The 20,946-nt window shown below is 36.1% G+C and overlaps 3 protein-coding genes across 8 annotated transcripts; 2 read left to right on the forward strand and 1 right to left on the reverse strand.

Annotated features, from left to right (window-relative positions):
* Positions 1 to 2,343: 2,343 nt before the first annotated feature.
* LOC121789225 lies at positions 2,344 to 5,428 on the forward strand. Its single transcript, XM_042187724.1, has 5 exons — positions 2,344 to 2,431; positions 3,807 to 4,461; positions 4,556 to 4,799; positions 5,034 to 5,096; positions 5,199 to 5,428. Exons 2-5 carry the CDS (start codon positions 3,965 to 3,967, stop codon positions 5,283 to 5,285), a joined length of 891 nt encoding a protein of 296 aa, XP_042043658.1. The 5' UTR covers positions 2,344 to 2,431; positions 3,807 to 3,964; the 3' UTR covers positions 5,286 to 5,428.
* Positions 5,429 to 6,248: 820 nt separating this feature from the next.
* On the forward strand, positions 6,249 to 9,816 carry LOC121789224. Of its 4 annotated transcripts, XM_042187719.1 has the most exons (4): positions 6,311 to 6,365; positions 7,134 to 7,203; positions 8,461 to 9,397; positions 9,476 to 9,816. In XM_042187719.1, the coding sequence occupies exons 3-4, from the start codon at positions 8,516 to 8,518 to the stop codon at positions 9,566 to 9,568; spliced, it is 975 nt and encodes a 324-aa protein (XP_042043653.1). In that variant the 5' UTR covers positions 6,311 to 6,365; positions 7,134 to 7,203; positions 8,461 to 8,515; the 3' UTR covers positions 9,569 to 9,816. The 4 variants fall into 4 exon arrangements, with proteins under 4 accessions (XP_042043655.1, XP_042043653.1, XP_042043657.1 ...); XM_042187721.1 differs by lacking the exon at positions 7,134 to 7,203 and having other exon boundaries at positions 6,249 to 6,365; XM_042187723.1 differs by lacking the exons at positions 6,311 to 6,365; positions 7,134 to 7,203 and adding an exon at positions 6,478 to 6,495.
* A 171-nt stretch (positions 9,817 to 9,987) lies between these two features.
* Positions 9,988 to 14,686, reverse strand: LOC121789223. Of its 3 annotated transcripts, none has more exons than XM_042187716.1 (11): positions 14,347 to 14,686; positions 13,920 to 14,041; positions 13,659 to 13,828; positions 13,212 to 13,293; positions 13,113 to 13,134; positions 12,105 to 12,382; positions 11,642 to 11,896; positions 11,299 to 11,412; positions 11,157 to 11,204; positions 10,947 to 11,034; positions 9,988 to 10,480 (listed from the first exon to the last, which is right to left on the reverse strand). In XM_042187716.1, exons 1-11 carry the CDS (start codon positions 14,534 to 14,536, stop codon positions 10,308 to 10,310), a joined length of 1,542 nt encoding a protein of 513 aa, XP_042043650.1. In that variant the 5' UTR covers positions 14,537 to 14,686; the 3' UTR covers positions 9,988 to 10,307. The 3 variants fall into 3 exon arrangements, with proteins under 3 accessions (XP_042043650.1, XP_042043651.1, XP_042043652.1); XM_042187717.1 differs by having other exon boundaries at positions 11,311 to 11,412; positions 14,347 to 14,685; XM_042187718.1 differs by lacking the exon at positions 13,920 to 14,041 and having other exon boundaries at positions 14,347 to 14,461.
* Between the last annotated feature and the right edge of the window lie 6,260 nt (positions 14,687 to 20,946).

Consider the following 20,946-nt stretch of genomic DNA (forward strand, 5'->3'; position numbering starts at 1 on the left):
CCCACTTTTTCTGGATTCTCTGGCCGGATTTGCTGTCACATTTAATGCAGACCGTGCAGAGCACGTCCCCTGACGTCGGCCTCCCCTTACACTTATCCAAAACGCCGAAGTGATTCACTTCGCTTTTCGGGGGGGGTGGTGATGGGATACGAACTAAACACTAAACCCTAATTGCGAGCCCAATAGCAGTGACGGCCCATCAGCCCAAAACCCAAGAAAGAGTATCAGTTCGGCACAACCAAAGAGTTCGGTCACAGCCTATAGCTCGGTAGTATCAGTTCGGCACAACCAAAGAGTTCGGTCACAGCTATAGCTCGGTAAAAGCGACCAATCGAGCTCAACTCTCAGATCGGCAAAAGCTGATCGGCAAAGTTCAGCAGTTCGGTCTCAGTATTCGACCGAACAAGGAGATAGTGGACCCATGCAGGATCTCCACGACCTCCATTACACCCACGATCTATTTAGTGGTATTAAGCAGTTATCAACCCCACTACCAGGGCTGCAAACCACGATCTTAGTTCGAATGTATAAATAGAACTTAGATCAGATAGACAGGGTTAAGCTCTCTAGATCCTGAATCTTATAGCAAATCAGTATTGTAATCTGTAAGCGAGACCAAGCAATACAAATTTGCCCTCTCTTCTTCCCGTGGACGTAGATTTACCTCAGTAAATCGAACCACGTAATTTTCCGTGTTGTGATCGTTTATTACTTGCATTTATTCCCATCAAAAATTCGCCACATCATCAGTATATTTATTCTTTAGTCCACGTTATCATCAGTTTTTCATTTTGTCTATATATTATTATTAATTATTAAATGAAGTAATTGTTGACTGAAGAGAAAATGATACGTGAAAGTAAGTATGAGTGTATGACTGAAGTTAAGGAAGGAAACTGAGATGAATAAATGAAAATGTGGTCCTTGAAAATTCTGTTTCTCCCAATTTATGAATTACGGATAAATGTGGTCCTCTGAAATTATGTTTTCTGCAATTCATTTCTTGAACCCACTTGCATGTCGCATATAATTAATCTTAATATTCCACATATCTACGAAAAATAGTCTCATTTTTTTTGAGGTGTCAACGAAAAATGGTCTCATTCCAGGTTAGAAAGTTTAGCTATCATACTTTATTCATTTTTCTTTTTGTCATTTCTCTCGTACTTTATTCAATTTTTTCTCATTTTATTTTTTAGTTTACCAGTTTCTCATTAAAATTTGTGGCATCCATCTATAGGTCTATTTTTCGTGTAAATAGGGGGCATTAAAATTGCACTGTTTGTTTAATTTTTGCAATTTAAACAAAAATTTATACTAACTCTTAAAATTTTTGTAATTATATTACAATGGTCAAAATCTAAACTAATGTGATAGAAAACTAGTACCTCATTATTAATTAATGTTGTTTTATACAACATTAATCAACTCAAAAGTGACATCATTTTATTAAAAAATAATGTCGTTTTGTTGTCATATTTGTTCGATTTTGATCAATATAGAGTAATTGCAAAAGGTTGAAATTTATAATTTTGTAGTCCACTTAAAAAATAATACGCTTAGGATCGACCAGAATTGATTTAAAGCAATTATCCCTTTTGAACTAAAAAACTGTAAATATTGGGTCAAATAAAGAGAATGTTGGTTGCTTCCTTTTCTTTTATGGGTTCGGCTTGTTTGATTTGTTAATTGGGCTGATGAATCTAGTAGGATGATAGGCCTACCCAACTATTATTATTGTAATTGATTTGGTCAATTTAATTTTAATAAATGTTGGGCCCAAAATTATTTCATCGAACCCAACTCAAGAAACTATATTTCGGATAGGATGAAATGGATATGTTTACTTAAAAGTTAAAACTGATAAGTTATTTTTTTTATAATTATTTTGGGTTTGGATTAATTGACTAGTTAAAATAATTATTTCAATTTAATTTATGGAGTATTAATAACTGCTATTTGAAAAATAAATCTAAAAATAGCTTAATTTCTAAAATTATGTTGGCGCCAACATTTCAAAATTAAAATAAAATTCGTCAGCCCCAATTCCCTACCTTTTTATAACACTCACAAAGTAGAAAAATGAACACTCTTCTGTTGCCATGGCGGATTTTGATTTCGAACCTCCATCCTTCTCTCTAGGGCTCGATTTTGACCTATCGCAGCCCCAAATCACCCCTCCGCCCGACCCCATACCTCAGCCAGCTAAGCGGCCTTCCTCCGCCCCCATTCTCCGCCCAATTGAAGAAGACGACGACGACGATTTCCAATGCCCGATTAGGGTTTCCGAGCCACCGAGGGACTTCAAAAGGCTCCGTCGTGTAACCACGGCCCGGCCCCGCCCCTGCCCGAGGAACAAAGGTGGAGTGCAAGGATCAGTGTGTGGATGATGACATTGAGGGCTTTTCTTCCGATGAAGATTGTTCTAGAGGTATCGGAGGTTCCCCTTTTATTGCTGTTTTCCGTTTTGTTGGTGATTCTGATAGAGTTTTTAGGGTTTGAGTTTATACCGAACTACGTTTTCAGCACAAATTAGGCCACTGTTTAAATTACTCTATATGCTTCAATATGGTGATGTTTAGATGAGTTCATAGAACTTAAATTGGTAAAATGCTGCATTACATGATGAATTTTATAATCTCTATGCGGTAGGCTTAAACCAAAGAAGGTGATTTGATTGGGTTGTACTGAATTTTAAAGATATTGATTAATCCTTTGCAATAGCTTCTCTATGAGTACATTGTTTGCATTGAATTGTTGTTTCATAATTGATGTAGAACCTATTAGGTAAAAAAATCTATTTGGCTAAGTTTATACTCTTTACAAATTATACATAGTTGAAAAGGTTGTATTTTATTTGATTATGCCGAAGTAGAATATGGCATAAAGTTGGTTATATCATGTAAAAATTGGTCTTCATGAATCATGATGTACTATATGTAGTACTCTAATGCTATTTCAATGTGTACTGATCAAGGTTGTAACCCGTAGTTGCTTTCAAAAGTTGAGTCAGAGTTTCAAAAATTGATATTCACAACATAAAAATTTGATTTATGTACTTGACATTCCTTCTTTATCTGAAGACTTCCATGTTTGTGCAATTGGTAACATTGGAAATGCTATCGATTCTTTTGGACGATTAGTGAAATCTATCTTCAGATTTTCAATGGCATACCCCAAAATCATAAATAACAAACAGTTTAAGATTCTGCAAGGTAAGAAACTATTTTGCTTGTATGTATTTTATATTGTAGAAGGTCATCAGTACTCTTTAGCGGGTAGAACTTGATTCACCAGGTGTTCATTTTCTGTGTTTGACACCATCTTGTCTCAGTTTTGAAGTATAGACTATAGAGTCAAAAACTATCAGTGTTCTGAATCTGATGAAACATGACAAACGTCTCAGCCTTATATGCCTGCCTGCCAGTCCTCCGTAAATTGTGAATAGTAGAATCCTGGGTAGTTTGTGGAGAATTGCTGTGCAAATAGTTATAAAGCATAGGAGTGGCAGCCAATATTATCTGAAGATATCAGCTTTCCTTGACCTGTTGACCACTCAGAAACAATGTTTGTCTTATGCCAAAATTGCTTGAAAACACAGTTAAAGATACAATTGGCAAAAATCATAACAAAAATTATCTTCATCAGTCATCACTGATTTGTACCACGAACCTTCAAAAACCATTTTCTCTCTCACAAAAGTAGATGCTTGTGCTCGTACCACCTGTTTCTGAGTTTCTTGAATATTTTTATTTGATCTGCCGTCCCATGTATATGTGGATATTGATTTTTTCTTAAAAAAGCAGGTACTCTTCCCAATTATTCTATATGTAGCAGTTCAAAACTATCACTGCACAGGAAGAAAGTTGTCACTTCTGAACCTGGAAACCAATGGATTTCAACTAAGGGCAAAGAGTTCCCAAGTTCTTCTGCTTCCATCAATGTTCAATCAAGAGGCAGCAATATGATATTCCCAAAACTGACTGTAAGTCCTCTTAGAAGGTTCCAGTTGATTGATTCTGATTCTGATTTTGATGACCCTTCCACAACTGAAGACATGCTCAGAGAGCCCCCAATTGTGGTTTTGTCTCCGGAGGAGGAAAAAACAGATTATTGTGAAGGAGCTAAAACATCAGTTGGCAAGCACCAAACCAAAGACTTATGGAAAGATTTGTGCCCAGAGAAGAGCTCCTCTATTCCAACGCCTGCTTTTGATGAGTTCTGCAAAGAATATTTCTCTGGTTTGAAAGATAAGAGTATGCCAAAAATTAACTGTCAACAACCTGGCAGTGGTGTGAACAGAGATAAGAAGACTAATCTTCCTCCTGCTCATTGCTACTTTTTCCACAATGATTCAAGAATTCAGAAATTAGTTCGAGAACGGTTACCCCATTTCTTCCCCTTGGAACTAGGCAACAACCAGGACATGAAGCAACAAAATGCATCAGTAATTGATTACATGTATGTAACTATGATTATTAACTGCCATTGCACTCGTTGTTCCTATTTTCTTCCTTTGAATGAGTTCTCATTTAATTAGCCCATTTGTCTTCAGGGGCCAGTTCAGCGGTGAACAAAATTCTAGGCAAACCAGCCACAGACAAACTGTTGCGAAAACTCCCAAAAGAAGCAGGAAGAACACCAAGAATTCTCAGGTTGATGTCATTTCAGAACATTCCGGGGGCTGGGTTACCCCCAAAGCATCTGCTAAAAAAAATGCTGGGAGCAGAAATGGGCAATCATCTGTTAGTGGAAGTAGATGCACTGGTACGTGGCACAATGGCCAAAATGGGAGAAAAGTAAGTGAAACTTTATTTTGTCATAAGGAGTGCCTTGTTCAAATTTCTAACTACTTTTCTCCAGTTCTTTTCAAGTTTAGTAATTTAACTCATGAACTCTTTAGGCCATTTAATATTTTAGTTATAAATAAGTGATGCTAGTATTTGTGAGGCATGCCTTGGTTATTCTGAAGTCTTCGGGTTCTTCTATAGTCTCCTTAGTTCGCTTATCTTAGCTCGTTGCTATGTGTTTAGGTTTATGTGGCGAAAAATGGGCAGGAATTGACTGGGCAAATTGCTTATAGACAGTATAAAAGGGTATATTCCATTCTTCTAATCATCTTTTCAACTTGCTTATAGATGATGTGTGCAGATGCATTTGCCATTTTGCTAATCTGATTACATCCATTGTGGTAACAGGATAGCGGAAAGGGATTCAAAAATACAAAGAAGAAAACAGCTGCCAAGAAGAAAACTGCCTCCAGAAAACCTGCTGCAAAAAAATGATTCACTAGTTATTCATATTCCTGTTTTCACCATGTAAGGCCAAGATGATTTTGTATAGATATATAGTGCTTCGGTTTTCCATGGATTTATTTGTAATAAAATAAGTTCAAACCAATTAATCATAAAGTGATTAAATTCTTTCTTATAGTACCCAATACATTTAATAATAGTACATTTCCTAATACACAACTTTAAATGAGAACAACTATAAAATGACTAAAATGTACTCCTTTTGTCGCATAAAATTAGTTTTATTTTTTCAAAGTTTTTATTTTTATGAGACGAGGGAATACGAAATATTGCCTTGATATGCCTTGGTACTTATGTAATAATATTGACCAAAATCACGTCATGTTATAGGTTATTAACTAAATTAATTTGCATTTGATGGATATCCACCATTATCAACACAACATCAACCGTTGGCATTGTGATGGTATTTTTTTGCTATTATTTTGTCATCTATTGACATTTTTTAACAGTCCAAGTCTTAGTTTGGAGTTTGTATAATTTTTAGAGTTTGCATTTAATTACATCTTTATCCTCCCATTCCTTTTCTCATTTTCTCCTTTTCATCTCATTCTTTCTTAGTATAAATCATAGTTCAACAAGTGAAATGATTTAATTTAGTATAATACGTCATCATTTTGCCATGTAAAATATGATGTTTTAGTTGACGTTCAATAATGTCATATCTTATAAAAAAAATCAAATATATAAGTATCTTGGTTAGTTGTAGAATTAAAATAAATCGATAATTTGGTTCCAAAGTCAGATCCAATCAATAAGTCTATAATTTATGATAAAATTTTAAACTTTGATATCCAAAACCAAAATATAACTATTTTTTAATAAAGTAATTAAAACATTCATTGGCACGTTTTTACACGTGTCATTTGATCATTGCACTGCATAATGTAAATGTGGGGTAATCGAGGTCAAAATTAATTCAATTAATTTCTCAAAAAGCTCATCCAGGGTTTAAATAAAATTAATAAATTCTGAAGTATAGTTCAGCTTCGTTATTATTTCTCAATAATCAATAATTTCGACTTAGAAAATCCTCACCACGGCTTCAAGGTAGTGTTTTCTCACTATTTTAATCTTCATTTTTCTTGAATTTTAGCGCAATTATCTATTCTCTTTACACGCTTATCTTGGAGCTCATTTGTTACAGCATTGAATTCATGTTGAATCGCCATATTATTTGGTGCAACTGCTGTTGGTCTTGATCTTGTTGTTTGTTTAAATTTTATTTGAAAAAATGAATTTGTTTGTTTCGCGATTTTATGGAGAATTTTTAAATTAATTTTTTCTGCGACTGTACAAATTATTTTTTCTCAGAAGAAGAAATTGCAAATTCGGTTCATATTCTCTGCTTATATCTATAAATTAAGTAATAAGAGATTAATCTCACCAAATTAATTTTCGTTTCTTATACTTTCTGGCTGCATTCAGTGCAGAAGAGTGAAAAATGATGGCAATTTATAGCTAATCTGGTGAGAGATTCTCAGGGATATGTTGTCAGATCCAATTTAAATCTGTTGTTTTTTTAGCAATGTTTACAAGTTGGATTGAATGTTAGTTGAAAATATGTGTGACTTGATTTTTTTAGAAATTAAGTATGATGTATAGGATGAAGACTATGTCAGTGGAGGTCCTACAGTAGTAATATGGAATTCTCATTGAATAAGTAGAGAAAAGAATCTTTGTGGAAACAAGGTTAGGTTAGGCATATACAAATTTTGTCTCTTGCTATACAAAAATTGAGATAGGTATTTTTCAACATCAGGCAAACTGCCCTAATTATTATTTTATATATTTATAATTTTGATCAAATACATGTAGGTGATGTTGCTGTTGGGGACAACTGTTAAATTTTTTTTGCCTTATGCTATGCTTGCCTTTGGAGCTAATTGTGAGTTATTTTGCATAATCTACTGAGCATCATTGCTGTGTGTATTGAGTTCATTACTTCTGTTGAATACTGTAGTATTTATAGTTGCACTTTCATGGAGCTTTCTTCCTGTGGAAATTGGAAATTGTTCTTTGCTATAGTCCAAACATAAGTTGTTCCTATCTTATTGTTATTTTTAATTAATTAAGAACTACATAAGAGGTGCAATTACTATGAAAATCTACCATGGGGGCTTTTTTTATCTTGTTTTACATGCCAGTATGTCAGAAAAGTGGAATATTCTGGAGAACTATGTGAAACTATTTGAATATTTTGGAAATTTAGTAATCCAAATGTGTCATGAAAAAAAGTACTATGTAACAGCCAAACTTTCCCATCTTGTAGAGTCTTTCCTTAGGTCATCCCATGTATATTCTGCAGTTGAGTACATCTTTCTCTGCTCTTATAATTTATTAGTAAATCTTATGAATTTCTTAATTCATGATTGTTTGTGTTACCATCTACATTGGCTTTAGTTTACCCTGGTCTTTCTTTTTTTTTTTTGAAGTGATTTTTTTATTTGTTCCCTTTTTGAACCTTCCCAGTTTAGTTTATTTTCTCTTAACATCTTTTTAAAGGTTGAAACTTACCATCATATTTCTATATAAGTGATTTAATATTATTAATTTTGGCCTTCTGATAGTATTTGATTGTTCTATAACATTATTAATATCGATCTAGAATGCATACTAGAAAATAAGGCCTACTCTATCATCTAACATAAAGAAAATAGAAAATGCTACACATCCATTCTTATCAAATTGTGATTTTAACATTTCTCTTGTGAATATTACTCTTTCCACAAACTAGATAAGCAATTTTTATGCCAAATTTCTTATGGTAAAAGTGCATCTGGAAGTCAGAATAAATCTATTTTCATGTCTTTTGCCTGAACATTGTTGTTAGATCTAAGCTACTTAGGTGCAGAAATTTCTGATGTCCTATGGGATATAGCTCTACTAGTTTGTGAAATTTGGCTGGGAAATGAATATATTGATGTAGAAATTAACAATTCCATGATTGTGAAGTACTCAAGTACAAATATACAATACACTTTTCATCCTGTTATGGTTCCTCTAAGGGTCTAAATGTGCCACAACACAGAAAAAAGTAGAAACTGAAAGAAGCTCTATATTGTTTATTTGTCACTCTATTTAGTTGTCTTCCAATCTTGCCAATGGCATATGAATTAAAGATTTGGCTTTTATTTTCTTGCAGGGCAAAGGACTAAATAACTAGGAAGTAAGAATACACTTCACGGTAAGGTCATAATATGAATCTAATTGATGAAGGGGAGAGCTCTGGCATGTTCGTCCAGCCAGCAAAGCGGAGACGTGGTCGTCCACGTAAATATCCAAGCTTAAAGCAAGCTGAAGCGGCTCATACGCCCAGTTCTGAAGGAGGCATAGCTTACCTTTCTCAGAGATCCGACAGAACAAAGGAAACCGAGAGTATGGTGGGCCAGTCAGTAACTGGTGTCGTTGAAGCCACTTTCGACTCTGGCTATCTGCTTACTGTTAGAATTGGCAACTCCAGTACCAAATTGAAAGGTGTTGTTTTCAAGCCAGGACATTGTGCTCCAATTACAGCACAAAACGATGTTGCCCCACATGTTCAAATGATAAAAAGAAGCGACGTCCATTTCAATTTTGAAAACCAGAGTCAGACTCCTGTGGTGCCTTCGAAACGCAAATATGCACCACCCGGAAGAGCACCTGCTGCTCCTCCAGCCAGCAGTGTGGCTCCCGTTGCACCTCAACCCATTAGTTATCCAAATGGATCTCAAGATTGCAACACTGGAGACGCTGATGTGCACATGGTTGAACCTTTGTCCATGTTACCACCGGGTCGATCCATACCAGTTGGCCAGGTTTTTGTTCCCGTGCAACCTTATCCCAACTGCCAAGTTGCCCCAGGTAGCCAGCAGCACGATAATGGCTTGTTCAATAAAGGCAACCCAACAGATATTGATGCTAAGAGCTCTTCCCAGACTTCAGATACTAAACTTGAGGAATCATTGAAATCTTCACCAGAAAACTCAGCTATCGTTTCAGAACTAGACACTGGTATTGGTAATAAGCCCTTTCCGACTGAGACGCCACATACAGAGCCTTTGTGCAATTATGGAGCTGGAAGGATGACCGAGCTTTTGAAGGTACCAAAGCAGAAAATATTAACTATACATCGTCATCTCAGATAATGAGTTTTCATGCCCATCTACTTTGTATACTAGGTTTTGCAGGAAAACTCAAAAGAGAATCTGGTGCAAGTTGGTGAACAGCCAGCTTCAGCTACACAAGTTGAGTTCGAAGATACTGTCCCGTGATGCAATAATGCTAAATTTACGCCTCGTCCTGTGATCTGTCTGACTTTGGATGCCATATTTGAGTTCAACAAAGAAGCGCAAATGGTTACCCTCATATCTGGTATATGGTGTTTAAAAACTATGAACTAGTAATTTTCTCTTCCTCTGGATTTAGGAGGGTTTTATTTTCTCCTTCATTGCTATAGATACAAATAGATATGGACTCCATTAGGGTGCAGTTAAATTTATCAAGTTTTGATTTTAATATATGTTGAGGCACACACTATAGTGTATTTGCTCTTAATTAAATCTTATAAATCATATAAATAATTATAATTGGTTTGGGTGTATCATACATCTATTCAGATTTTGTCAGATTATAGGCTCTGAAGCCTCAGCTACACATCAACTGAGGTTTGCAATATAATGAAATTCATCAATTGCACAAAAATGTAGTTTTGCTATTGCCACGAACAAAAAAGAATGTATAAATAATTTAATCAATTACTGTTACACAAAATAATTCATCAAGCCGAATGTTTTGAAGCTCATTATGGAAGGAACAGCCAACACCTCTAGAACAAAAAACAGAATCACACAATAATTAGACAAAAATTTCAAATTACAAAGTAAAAATGTCTCTAATCTCTCAAAAAACCAAAGTAAACATATATATTGATGAAAAAAAATGAAAGTGAATTTTGTATTAACTTGAAGAAGACTAAACTATATGTCAAAATTTCATGAAAAAGGAACGATTTCAAGCAAACTTGGTACTGAAGAAGCCATTGGGCCCTGGAACTGCAATTGGCCGCAATACGGGATACAGAGGCTGTGAAATCGGAATTGAACTTGGTAGAATAAAAGGCTGGGGTACATTTGCCATAATCGGGGGAATCATGCATAGCTGCAGCGCCTGAGCCGGATCATTTCCTATGAAGACAACACAACCTCTTTGGTTAAGCGCCCCATATACTAAACACAAACAGATGTATAGCTACTTCTATCTCCAAGTAAAAATACCATAACTAACGAGCATGACACTCGTACCATTTTTGTTTTAACCACATTCAACAGGATTGTTGGAAATTTTTACTAATCAAAATCTATCATAAATAATTGAGCTAAAATATGAGATGATAACTTATATTATTTTCCAGCATAATGCATTTTTTTCACGAGCCCATGGGATGATCCTCAAGGTCAAAGTATTAATACTAAAACACAACACCTGCAGGCTCTATTAGTGCAAAACAAGAAACTTAACCAGCAGAATGATAGTTTTTCATAGATTAAGCAACCCGTGAAAGAAACCATTTGAATTCAATCTTTTCATTTTCAATCACTTTTGGCTTCTAATATTGTGCTAATAACTTCTCTCATACAGCCACATGCATACCATGATTTTTAGGAGGATGCACTTGATGCAGGGACGGTACAGGCTGCATAGCTGCTGGAGAGAACCCAGATGCACTCTGTACAACATCCTGTTTGTTTTTATAGCAGCGAAGTATCAGTAAAATTCACATTGGCTACTGTATAATCAAAACTACCCCCAAGAAAGTGAAAGAAACTAAGAATGAAAAGTAGATATAAAACATCATCTTACACTAGAAACAGGATGCATACAAGCAAGAGGCCCTCTTCCAAGCATAACCTGAGAATGTTAATTGATTGAAAAGATTAAATGACTTTTGCAAAGTAAGTTCTTTACTAATACGATGGTATAACACAGTATGACTCTTAAGTACCCCCTGGCATACATTTTGCACGTTTGGATGGCCATAGGCATAGCTTGTTTGTAAATTCTGATATTGTCCTGTAAATCTAACAGGTTGTGTTCTGTTCACCACTTGTCCAATAACCTGGACATACAATAATGCTAAGTACAAGAGAAACTATAGCTTCAGTTGACAGAAAACGCAAATGCCCTTAAATTCTAAACGAGCTTCCCAACCATCCTTTAGCAATCCATTGACAGAAAGTTACCTTTGGGAGGTATGTGATTTAAAATAGCAGCAATCGACATATTATACTATTGAAGGATCTGAATTCGTATGATATAGGACAGAAACAAATGGAACTGTCACTCACAGGTTGAACATATGGTGCATCATTGCTGCCATGCCCATAGGTAACATTATTATGTGGTACAAACTTAACAGGCACAGAGGAATGATCAAATGAATATCCATCAACATCTTCACGTGCACTTGCCATTGGTGTCAATGTGTAGCTTCTTGTCATGTAAAAATCAGTAGCTCCATTAGGTAATGCAGGAGTCGTCACTGTTCTATGTTGCATCATCGATGGGCAGAACATTTTAGCTCCAGGATTGAGCTTTGATTCCTGAGAAGGAAAATAAATATAAGAATTGTAACAACAGGGCTGTGAACAATATGATATTTAAAAATACATCCACAATATGGAAACAGTTTCCCAGCACACTTATCCCATAGGCAAGTATCGACATAATCAACCCAGATTAGAGTAATTATTCTTAATAGGAACGAAACTCCAAATTTTGAATGTAGTCATGCACAGGCATCCAGAGTACCTTAGCATCTCTTTTGACACTTGAACCTTTTGGAGGGACCAAGAGGAAGGGATTCGATGCTGCACTGAGGCATGAGTCTGATTTTACATTGATAGTGGGAGTTGAAGCAACAGAGTGCTTTGGTTGGAACACAGCTGACGCAGTCCGATTCGTGGTAGCCTTCTCTTGATTCTGATCCTCAAGTGCGCGAGGACGGCCGGTAGACACTTCTTGCAATTCAAGGCACGTGACACCCTCTTGAACACGGATGGCAGCTGATTGAGCTTCACAACTGGTGACTTCATAGAAAATAAAACAGATTTAAAATCTCCTTAGTTACAACTTAGGGAAACAGAACCTTACAAATATAAAGGCTATATGTGTATGAGCAGGATGATTAATTGAAGTAGCACCGTAGCAGGCATGAATTGGTTTTGCTAATTATTAGGGAAGATGTCTGCTGTATCAGACAATTCGCGATATCGTATTAGAGTAGTCACTACCTAGCATCATGTTTTTTGCTTACTATCAACCATCAACCACCAAATATATTGGTGTCTCAACAGTTAACTAATTATGTTGAGTTTTCATAAAACATATTTTGATATGAATTTTATCAGAGCTTTGATGTGGTACTATGACTAATTTCCAAATAGGGAAAGGAATGTAATAGACATGATCTTGTTATGAATCAGGGTATTATGATGTTTAAGACTAAATTTGTGAGGAAGTAATAACTTATGTTATTTTAGCACTTTAGAGGATGCTGCATAAGTTGGAAGACCTATAATAATTTATAAGCTTCACTGTCAAGAGTCTAATAATTTAAAACTAAGGGGAAATGATTGAACAAACATATTCTCAAAAAATAAAAAAAGGAGAAATGAAAGATTGCATTGAAACAAACATATAGAAGAACAGGTTGTGCATCTAAAAATACATATTTAATAAGTCCTCTTTGTTATTGGATCTGTCTGTAGAGGAGCTATCTATCAATCTAATTCAAGAGGGAGCAAGAAGAAAACTCACTTGGCTCTTGAGCTTCATCATTCTGCCAAACCAAAAGTAAGATTCTTTAAAAAATTATTTGAAGGGAAACCTATATGCTAATAATATACATTAACATACTATTCTGAGTGTTCGCTTCTCTTGAAACTTGAGGGGATTTAGGAAATCTCTCTGTGTTTCTTGTGAACCATTCTCAACATGCCTGTCAACAGTAACCCACAAGATGATTGAAAATGACACGAAGAAGGATTTTGGCCAAACAAAATTGACCTAAAAGATAAAATAACAAAATGGAAAAGGAAATAAAAAATGTATAGAAACTACTACATAATTGAAGAGAAAGTAATGAAAATAGTACTGGGAAACACAAGAACCATGAAAGTTCAAGAAAAATATCTAAGGCTGCTCTTATTTAGTTAAACATGTCAATATCTACTTAATACTAAAGTTGGAACTAGGAGCATCAAGACTCTATAACATTTAGCGATATCATCAAAAACAGCAGAAACAGAAAATGCAGAGAAAATGTAGATTGCCAACAGAGCACAATAAAGCTGAAGTGTCTACCTTCCATCATCAAAAACAGTGTCGGGGTTTGAGTCCTCATGATTCGCTTTTGACTGATTTGTTTTTACCACTTCTGCATCCATTTCCAAGCATTCGGTATAGCCTGTAGCAGCCTCGATGTCCTCCCCCCCAATATGTCCTTTCATTCCATCAGAAGGAAGTACAACTCCCTGGAAATCAGCGAACATTTATTAGTATCTGAAGTTCTTCTCATAACGTAAGCACAAAACTCCAGAATATAGAAACGCACAAGCAACCTGCCTTTGCTACAATTTGGACAAGATCTTCAAACTGAACTACAAGCGTTTCTACGACTGTTCCATTAAATACATTGCCCTCTAGTCTACCCTTCTTGATCATCCTTGCTTTCTTCAACACAATTGCTAAAACAACCACAACTCAATCAATTAAACAAAAGAGAGACATTAACACATAAACAGAACACATTTTCATAAAAACTAAGCAATTCCACTTAAATCATAGGCGAGTCGAAATCCAAAAATTGATTTATTTCCCCCCAAATATGACAAGCATGCAATAAATAAAACAGGAAACCGAGCTAGTGAGATCGAATCAAAGTTCATACACCAAAATTATCAATCAATAAACAGTAAAACAGGTACAATTCCTCGCCTCTAAATAGGAATTTTCGAAAATTCATGAAAATTCAACATTGTGAAAAGCATACCATAGTCATTGTCAACAGAGGCGGTGTGGAAGATTCCAGAATAAACAGAACCGTCTCTGGCGTGGACGTCAACGGACATCCCAATGATGCACATAGTGGTAAACAGCAAGGCATCCCCGAGCGCCGCCGCCGCCGCCGCGTCATTTCTGTTTTTTCCTTCCTCTCTTAAATTCCTCTTTCTGCAGGCCATTCTACACGATTGGATTAATTGATTAATTGATTGTGGATTGATTATTAGGAGCAGTGATGAGAGAGTGAGTTTGAATGATGGCAGTGAGGAGATCTGAGAGAGTTGCAGCTGCGGTAGCTTTCTTTGATTTGGAATTTACTGTGTAATAGAGACTGCTGGCAATTTCTGCTTTAAGAGCATCTCCAATGGCGGACGTCCGGTCGGACTTGCGCGACGGACGATCGAGACGTCCGCCATTATGGCAGGGGAGGTCGGATACGGACGTTCCGTGAGGACGTCGGTTGTCCTCGGACGTCGGCGCGACGGGCGGGCGGACGTCCGCCATTGTGGCGTGGGTCGGACGTCCGGGTCGGACGTCCGATTTTTTAATTTTTTTTTAATTTTTTTAAACTCTATATATACGGCTCGTTGAATTTTATTTCATTCGCGTTGTTAATTTTTTTAAATGAAGTTGTTAATTTTTCCCGTTCGTATTCGTGTTAAAATTTTATTTCCGTAAACGTAAATTGTTTTATTTGTGAATTTGTGATTTTTTTTATTGTGGGAAGGGCGATGGGAAGGACGGATTGTGAAGGGGATGTCCTAGTGACGTGGCAGTGGGATAGGAAGTCCTAGTGACGTGGCGGGAGGTGTTTTCGGGATGTCCTAGTGGATGTCCGAGTGGGACATCCGCCAACTGGAGATGCTCTAAGCTTTTATACCTTTTTTTTTTTTTTCTGTTTATAGCTTTTACTATATTTTTTTTCTATTTTCCAATTTTTTTACAACAGATTTTTTGGTAAAATAGGTTAATTTCGAACCAACGATTTTGCCTAGAATTGGATTAGTTGATTGATACTCCGTGGTTTTTTAAAAATAGCAACTATTTTCATTTGGGACTGTTCCTTAAAAATAGAAACTTTAGAATCTTTTCTATTTCAATTTACTAACTCTACCTTCACTACATTTTTTTTCTTTCTCTCTCTTACTTTACTCAATTTTCTTTTCTTTATCTTACTTTATCAATTCTTTGTAGGAATATTTATTCTTATATGTGACCTATGTAAAGATTGGTTTAATATTAAAGATCAAGTTCAAATGTGTCAATGGGATTCTAATATTAAAGACGACACCGTGATGGATCGGTTTCGATTAAAGAATTAGAATCGGGTGTATTGATAACCCTCCTCTCCTACCTCTAATTATAATGTTATAATATAATATCTATATTATATACAAAAAGAATAAATATATGTATGTATAAATTAATAGATTATATATGTGTTGTCGTACATTCATTAAGTACATGCATTATGGCAGTTAATTGTGAATTAAGTGTAATATATGTATAAGTATTGCATGTACATGAATGTATATAGACGTACAGTAGTGTAATGTGAGGAATCAATTCTAATCAGTTTCAAAACTGATTCTACCGAAGAGGTGCGTCGATTTCCATATTAGATCAATATAGTTTCCAAATGGAAAGACACCTCCGTTGGTCCCTTCACGAAGAGTCACTTCTCGCCTATATAAAGAGATGGTCTGTGCATGAAAAAGACACACCAACAAATGCTTACAAATAGTCGGCATTTATACACACATATATATATTTATACATAGATATATACAAAGGTGGTCTTGATTCTTGATCCATTGAAGGAATCAAATAGAAGGCTTGAGGTCAAGGAGAGGATAAACATCAATAGCAGCTTAAGGGGAAACATCAAATAGTGGATCCAACCCTACATCAAATTAATAAGCATGGATGGAGGTTGGTGATTTTATCCCCACTTTATAGTGTGTTAATTTGGTTGAATTAATTCAAATCTAGAATGTGATTTCGGTATAGAGATCAGTAAAGAATGGCTAACAGTTGGTATCAGAGCCAATCTAGATTTGGTTAATTCACCATTTATGTGATTTCAAAATTGAAATTTGAATGGTTTTGGATTTTTCGATTTTGGTTAATATGCTTCCGCTTGTGTGTTGGGTAATTGTTTTATGAAATGTTAAAAACAATATAAGGATATTCTACCCATTAAAGATTTCAATATTTAAATAATATATAACTTGTTTATCACCAAAGTGGTCTTGTTATATTGCATTTATTTATTGATCATGTTTAAATTATTGATCATGATTAAAGGATGCTAAATGACATAAAAGTTGATTGATCAATAACTTTATTAGCTATATACTTGGAGATCACCCAAAGGTGGATCATTGTATGTATGTTAATAAAACGAAAAGGATTAATCTTGTCTACAGTATCACATGTAGTATGTATACCCAAAGGCAACATGCTTATTTGATATGTGTATGATGTGATTGATCATTAAAATATATTCTAGCATCACATGAAAGTATATATGTTTAAGTATTGCCCAAAGGTTGCTTGAATACATGTTATTACAGTTATCTGAATTGGTGTTTAAAGTTCAAAGCTCTAATTGTAAGCATTGTTGCAGCTTCGTCTAATATATATGCATCTGCAAACTCTGTCGTAAAATTCAATGGGCAGAACTATGGTGAATGGTCAGAACAGATCCGGTTTTCACTGGGTGTTATGTCACTTGACCATGCCATACTTACGGAAGATGAGCCTACAGCCATTACGGAAGAGAGCTCCGAAACGGACAAATCTCGTTATGAGACTTGGGAGCGCTCCAACAGGCTAAGTCTCAATCTTATGAGGATGACGATGGCAGAAAGTTTCAAGCCATCTATGCCTAAGACAGAGAGTGCAAGGGAATTTATTGAAAAGATAAAGGAGTGTTCACAATCGGAATTGGCCGACAAGTCAATTGTGGGGAGCCTAATGAGTGAGCTCACTACAAGAAAGTTTGACTGGTCTAAGCCGATTCACGATCATGTAACACACATGTCAAACTTGGCAGCAAGGCTCACGACCTTAGGAATGGAGGTTCATGAACAGTTCTTGGTTCAATTCATCATAAACTCTCTTCCTATTGAATTTGGCCAGTTCCAGGTGAATTATAACACCATAAAAGATAAATGGGACCTTAAAGAACTAAAGGCCATGTTAGTTCAAGAGGAAGGGAGACTAAAGAAGATGGGTGACCAAGTTGTGAATCTAATGGGTCATGGAGGAGCAAGCACCAGTAAGGTAAAGGCAAGTAAAAAGGACAAACGTAAAGAGTCTTCTTTTCCTAAAGGCCCGAAAAGAAGATCCAAAAGGAAAGGAAGTGTTTCTTCTGTAGAGAACCGGGACACTTCAAGAAGGATTGTCCAAAAAGGAAGGCATGGTTCGATAAGAAAGGTAAACATAATAGTTTCGTTTGCTTTGAGTCAAATCTTATTGAAGTGCCTAATAATACTTGGTGGTTAGATTCTGGTGCTACTACTCATGTGTCTCACATTGAACAGGGATTCAGTACGATCCAACCTATAAAAGGAAGTGAACAATACTTGTTCATGGGGAACAGGATGAAGGCACAAATTAAAGGCGTCGGGACCTATAGACTGATCTTGGACACGGGATGTCATATAGATCTTAAGGAATGTCTCTATGTACCAGATTGTGCTAGAAATCTTGTATCTGTTAGTAGGTTGGATAGATTAGGATTTAAAATCAAGTTTGTAAATAGTGTATTTACATTGTACAGAAATGATTACTTCTATGGAAGTGGTACTTTGTTTGATTCACTCTACAGTTTCAATCTTGATGCAAAATTTTCTGAATCATTGTTTAATGTTGAAAGTAGAGGCATAAAACGTAGTATGTCAAGTGAAAATTCGGCTTTCTTGTGGCATCAAAGACTAGGTCACATATCCAAGGAAAGGATGATGAGGTTGGTAAAGAATGATATTCTTCCTCAATTGGATTTTAGTGATCTAGATATGTGTATAGATTGCATAAAAGGGAAGCAAACTAAACACATAGTAAAGAAACAAGCCACAAGAAGTTCTCAACTTCTTGAATTAATTCATACTGATATTTGTGGCCCGTTTGATGCACCTTCGTGGGATGGTAGAAATTATTTTATCACTTTTATTGATGATTTCTCACGGTATGGTTACATATATCTATTACGTGAAAAGGCTGAATCCGTGAATGTCTTAAAGATATTCATAGATGAAGTAGAAAGGCAATTAGATAGAAAAGTTAAAGTGGTGAGATCAGATAGAGGTGGTGAATTCTACGGAAAATTTAATGAATCTGGACAATGTCCGGGTCCATTTGCAAAGTACCTCGAAAGCAAGGGCATTTGTGCACAATATACAATGCCCGGTACTCCGCAACAGAATGGTGTAGCGGAAAGGCGAAATCGTACTCTTTTGGATATGGTTAGATGCATGTTAAGTGGGTGTAATTTACCTCTTTCGTTGTGGATTTATGCATTAAAGACTGCAACGTATATGCTTAATCGGGTTCCTAGTAAGGCAGTTCCAAAGACACCTTTCGAACTGTGGACGGGAAGGAAACCGAGTTTAAGGCATTTACGTATTTGGGGTTGCCCCGCAGAAGTAAAGTTGTATAATCCGCATGAAAAGAAGCTGGATTTAAAGACGGTCAGTGGATATTTCATTGGCTATCCAGATAAGTCAAAAGGATATACATTCTATTGTCCTAACCATAGTACGAGGATAGTTGAGACGGGTAATGCTAGGTTCATTGAAATTAGTGGGAGTGATGAACCTCGTAAAGTGGACTTTAATGAAGTTAAGAAAAGGTTGTTCATCCACCTTTTGTTGCACCTAAGATTGTTGTTCCTATTGAACAACATGAAGTGCATAACCCACCTATTGAGATTGAAGATGAACCAGTCATAATTCAAGAACGGAATGATGAACCAATAGAACCTTTAAGACGATCAGTAAGGGAACGACGATCGGCCATATCGGATGACTATGTGGTATATTCCGTTGAAAGTGAATGTGACTTGAGCATTGATAAAGATCCTATCTCATTCCAACAAGCCATGGAAAGTGACAATTCTGAAAATTGGTTAAATGCAACAAAGGATGAGATGAAATCCATGAGAGATAACAATGTTTGTGACTTAGTAGAATTGCCTACGGGTTTTAAAGCCATTGGTTGTAAATGGATCTTTAAAACAAAACGTGATTCGAAAGGTAACATTGAAAGGTACAAGGCTCGCCTTGTTGCCAAAGGATTCACTCAAAAGGATGGCATTGACTACAAAGAAACCTTCTCTCCAGTTTCAAAGAAGGATTCTTTAAGAGTTGTATTGGCTTTGGTGGCTCATTATGACTTGGAGCTTCACCAAATGGATGTAAAGACGGTCTTTCTTAATGGAGTACCAGAAGAAGAGGTATACATGAAACAACCCGAAGGATTCATGATAGAAGGGCAAGAAGGCTTAGTATGTAAGTTGAGAAAGTCAATATATGGACTCAAACAAGCTTCCAGACAATGGTATATAAAGTTTAATGATATCATTGTTTCATATGGCTTTGTAGAGATCATCGTTGATAGATGTATCTACATTAAAATCAGTGGGAGCAAGTTTATCATATTAGTCTTATATGTTGATGATATTTTGCTAGCCGCAAATGACATGGGTTTACTACATGATGTAAAGAAGTATCTCTCTTTAAACTTTGAAATGAAGGATATGGGTGAGGCATCTTATGTGATCGGAATAGAGATATTCCGGGATAGATCACAAGGATTGTTAAGTCTGTCTCAGATAGGCTATATCAATAAAGTTTTAGAGAGATATAGAATGGATAAATGCTCCGCAGGAATTGCTCCAATTCAGAAGGGAGACAGGTTTAGCTTAATGCAATGTCCGAAAAATGAATTGGAGCATAAGGAAATGGAAAAGATTCCCTATGCATCAGTGGTTGGGAGTTTGAACTATGTTCAAACATGTACACGACCAGATATCACCTTCGCGGTTGGTATGTTGGGTCGTTATCAAAGTAACCCCGGTATGGACCACTGGAAGGCTGCAAAGAAGGTTCTCAGGTACTTGCAAGGCACCAAAGAACACATGCTTACCTATAGGAGATCCGATCATCTAGAGGTGGTTGGATATTCAGATTCAGATTATGCCGGATGCGTTGATACAAGAAAATCGACGTTTGGATACTTGTTCCTTTTAGCCGATGGAGCAATATCATGGAAAAGTGGAAAGCAGTCTGTCATTGCTACTTCTACTATGGAGGCAGAGTTTGTGGCATGCTTTGAAGCCACAGTTCACGGATTATGGCTGCGGAACTTTGTTTCGGGACTTGGAATTGTCGACACCATAGCCAAGCCGCTGAAAATTTATTGTGATAATTCCGCAGCTGTCTTCTTCTCAAAAAACGATAAGTACTCGAAGGGTGCTAAGCACATGGAGTTGAAATACTTATCGGTTAAAGAAGAAGTGCAGAAACAAAGGGTGTATTTTGAGCACATAAGAACGGATATGATGGTAGCGGATCCGTTAACTAAA

Source organism: Salvia splendens, unplaced genomic scaffold (genome assembly GCF_004379255.2).
Source record: "Salvia splendens isolate huo1 unplaced genomic scaffold, SspV2 ctg177, whole genome shotgun sequence".
In the NCBI taxonomy this organism is placed as follows: Eukaryota; Viridiplantae; Streptophyta; class Magnoliopsida; order Lamiales; family Lamiaceae; genus Salvia; species Salvia splendens.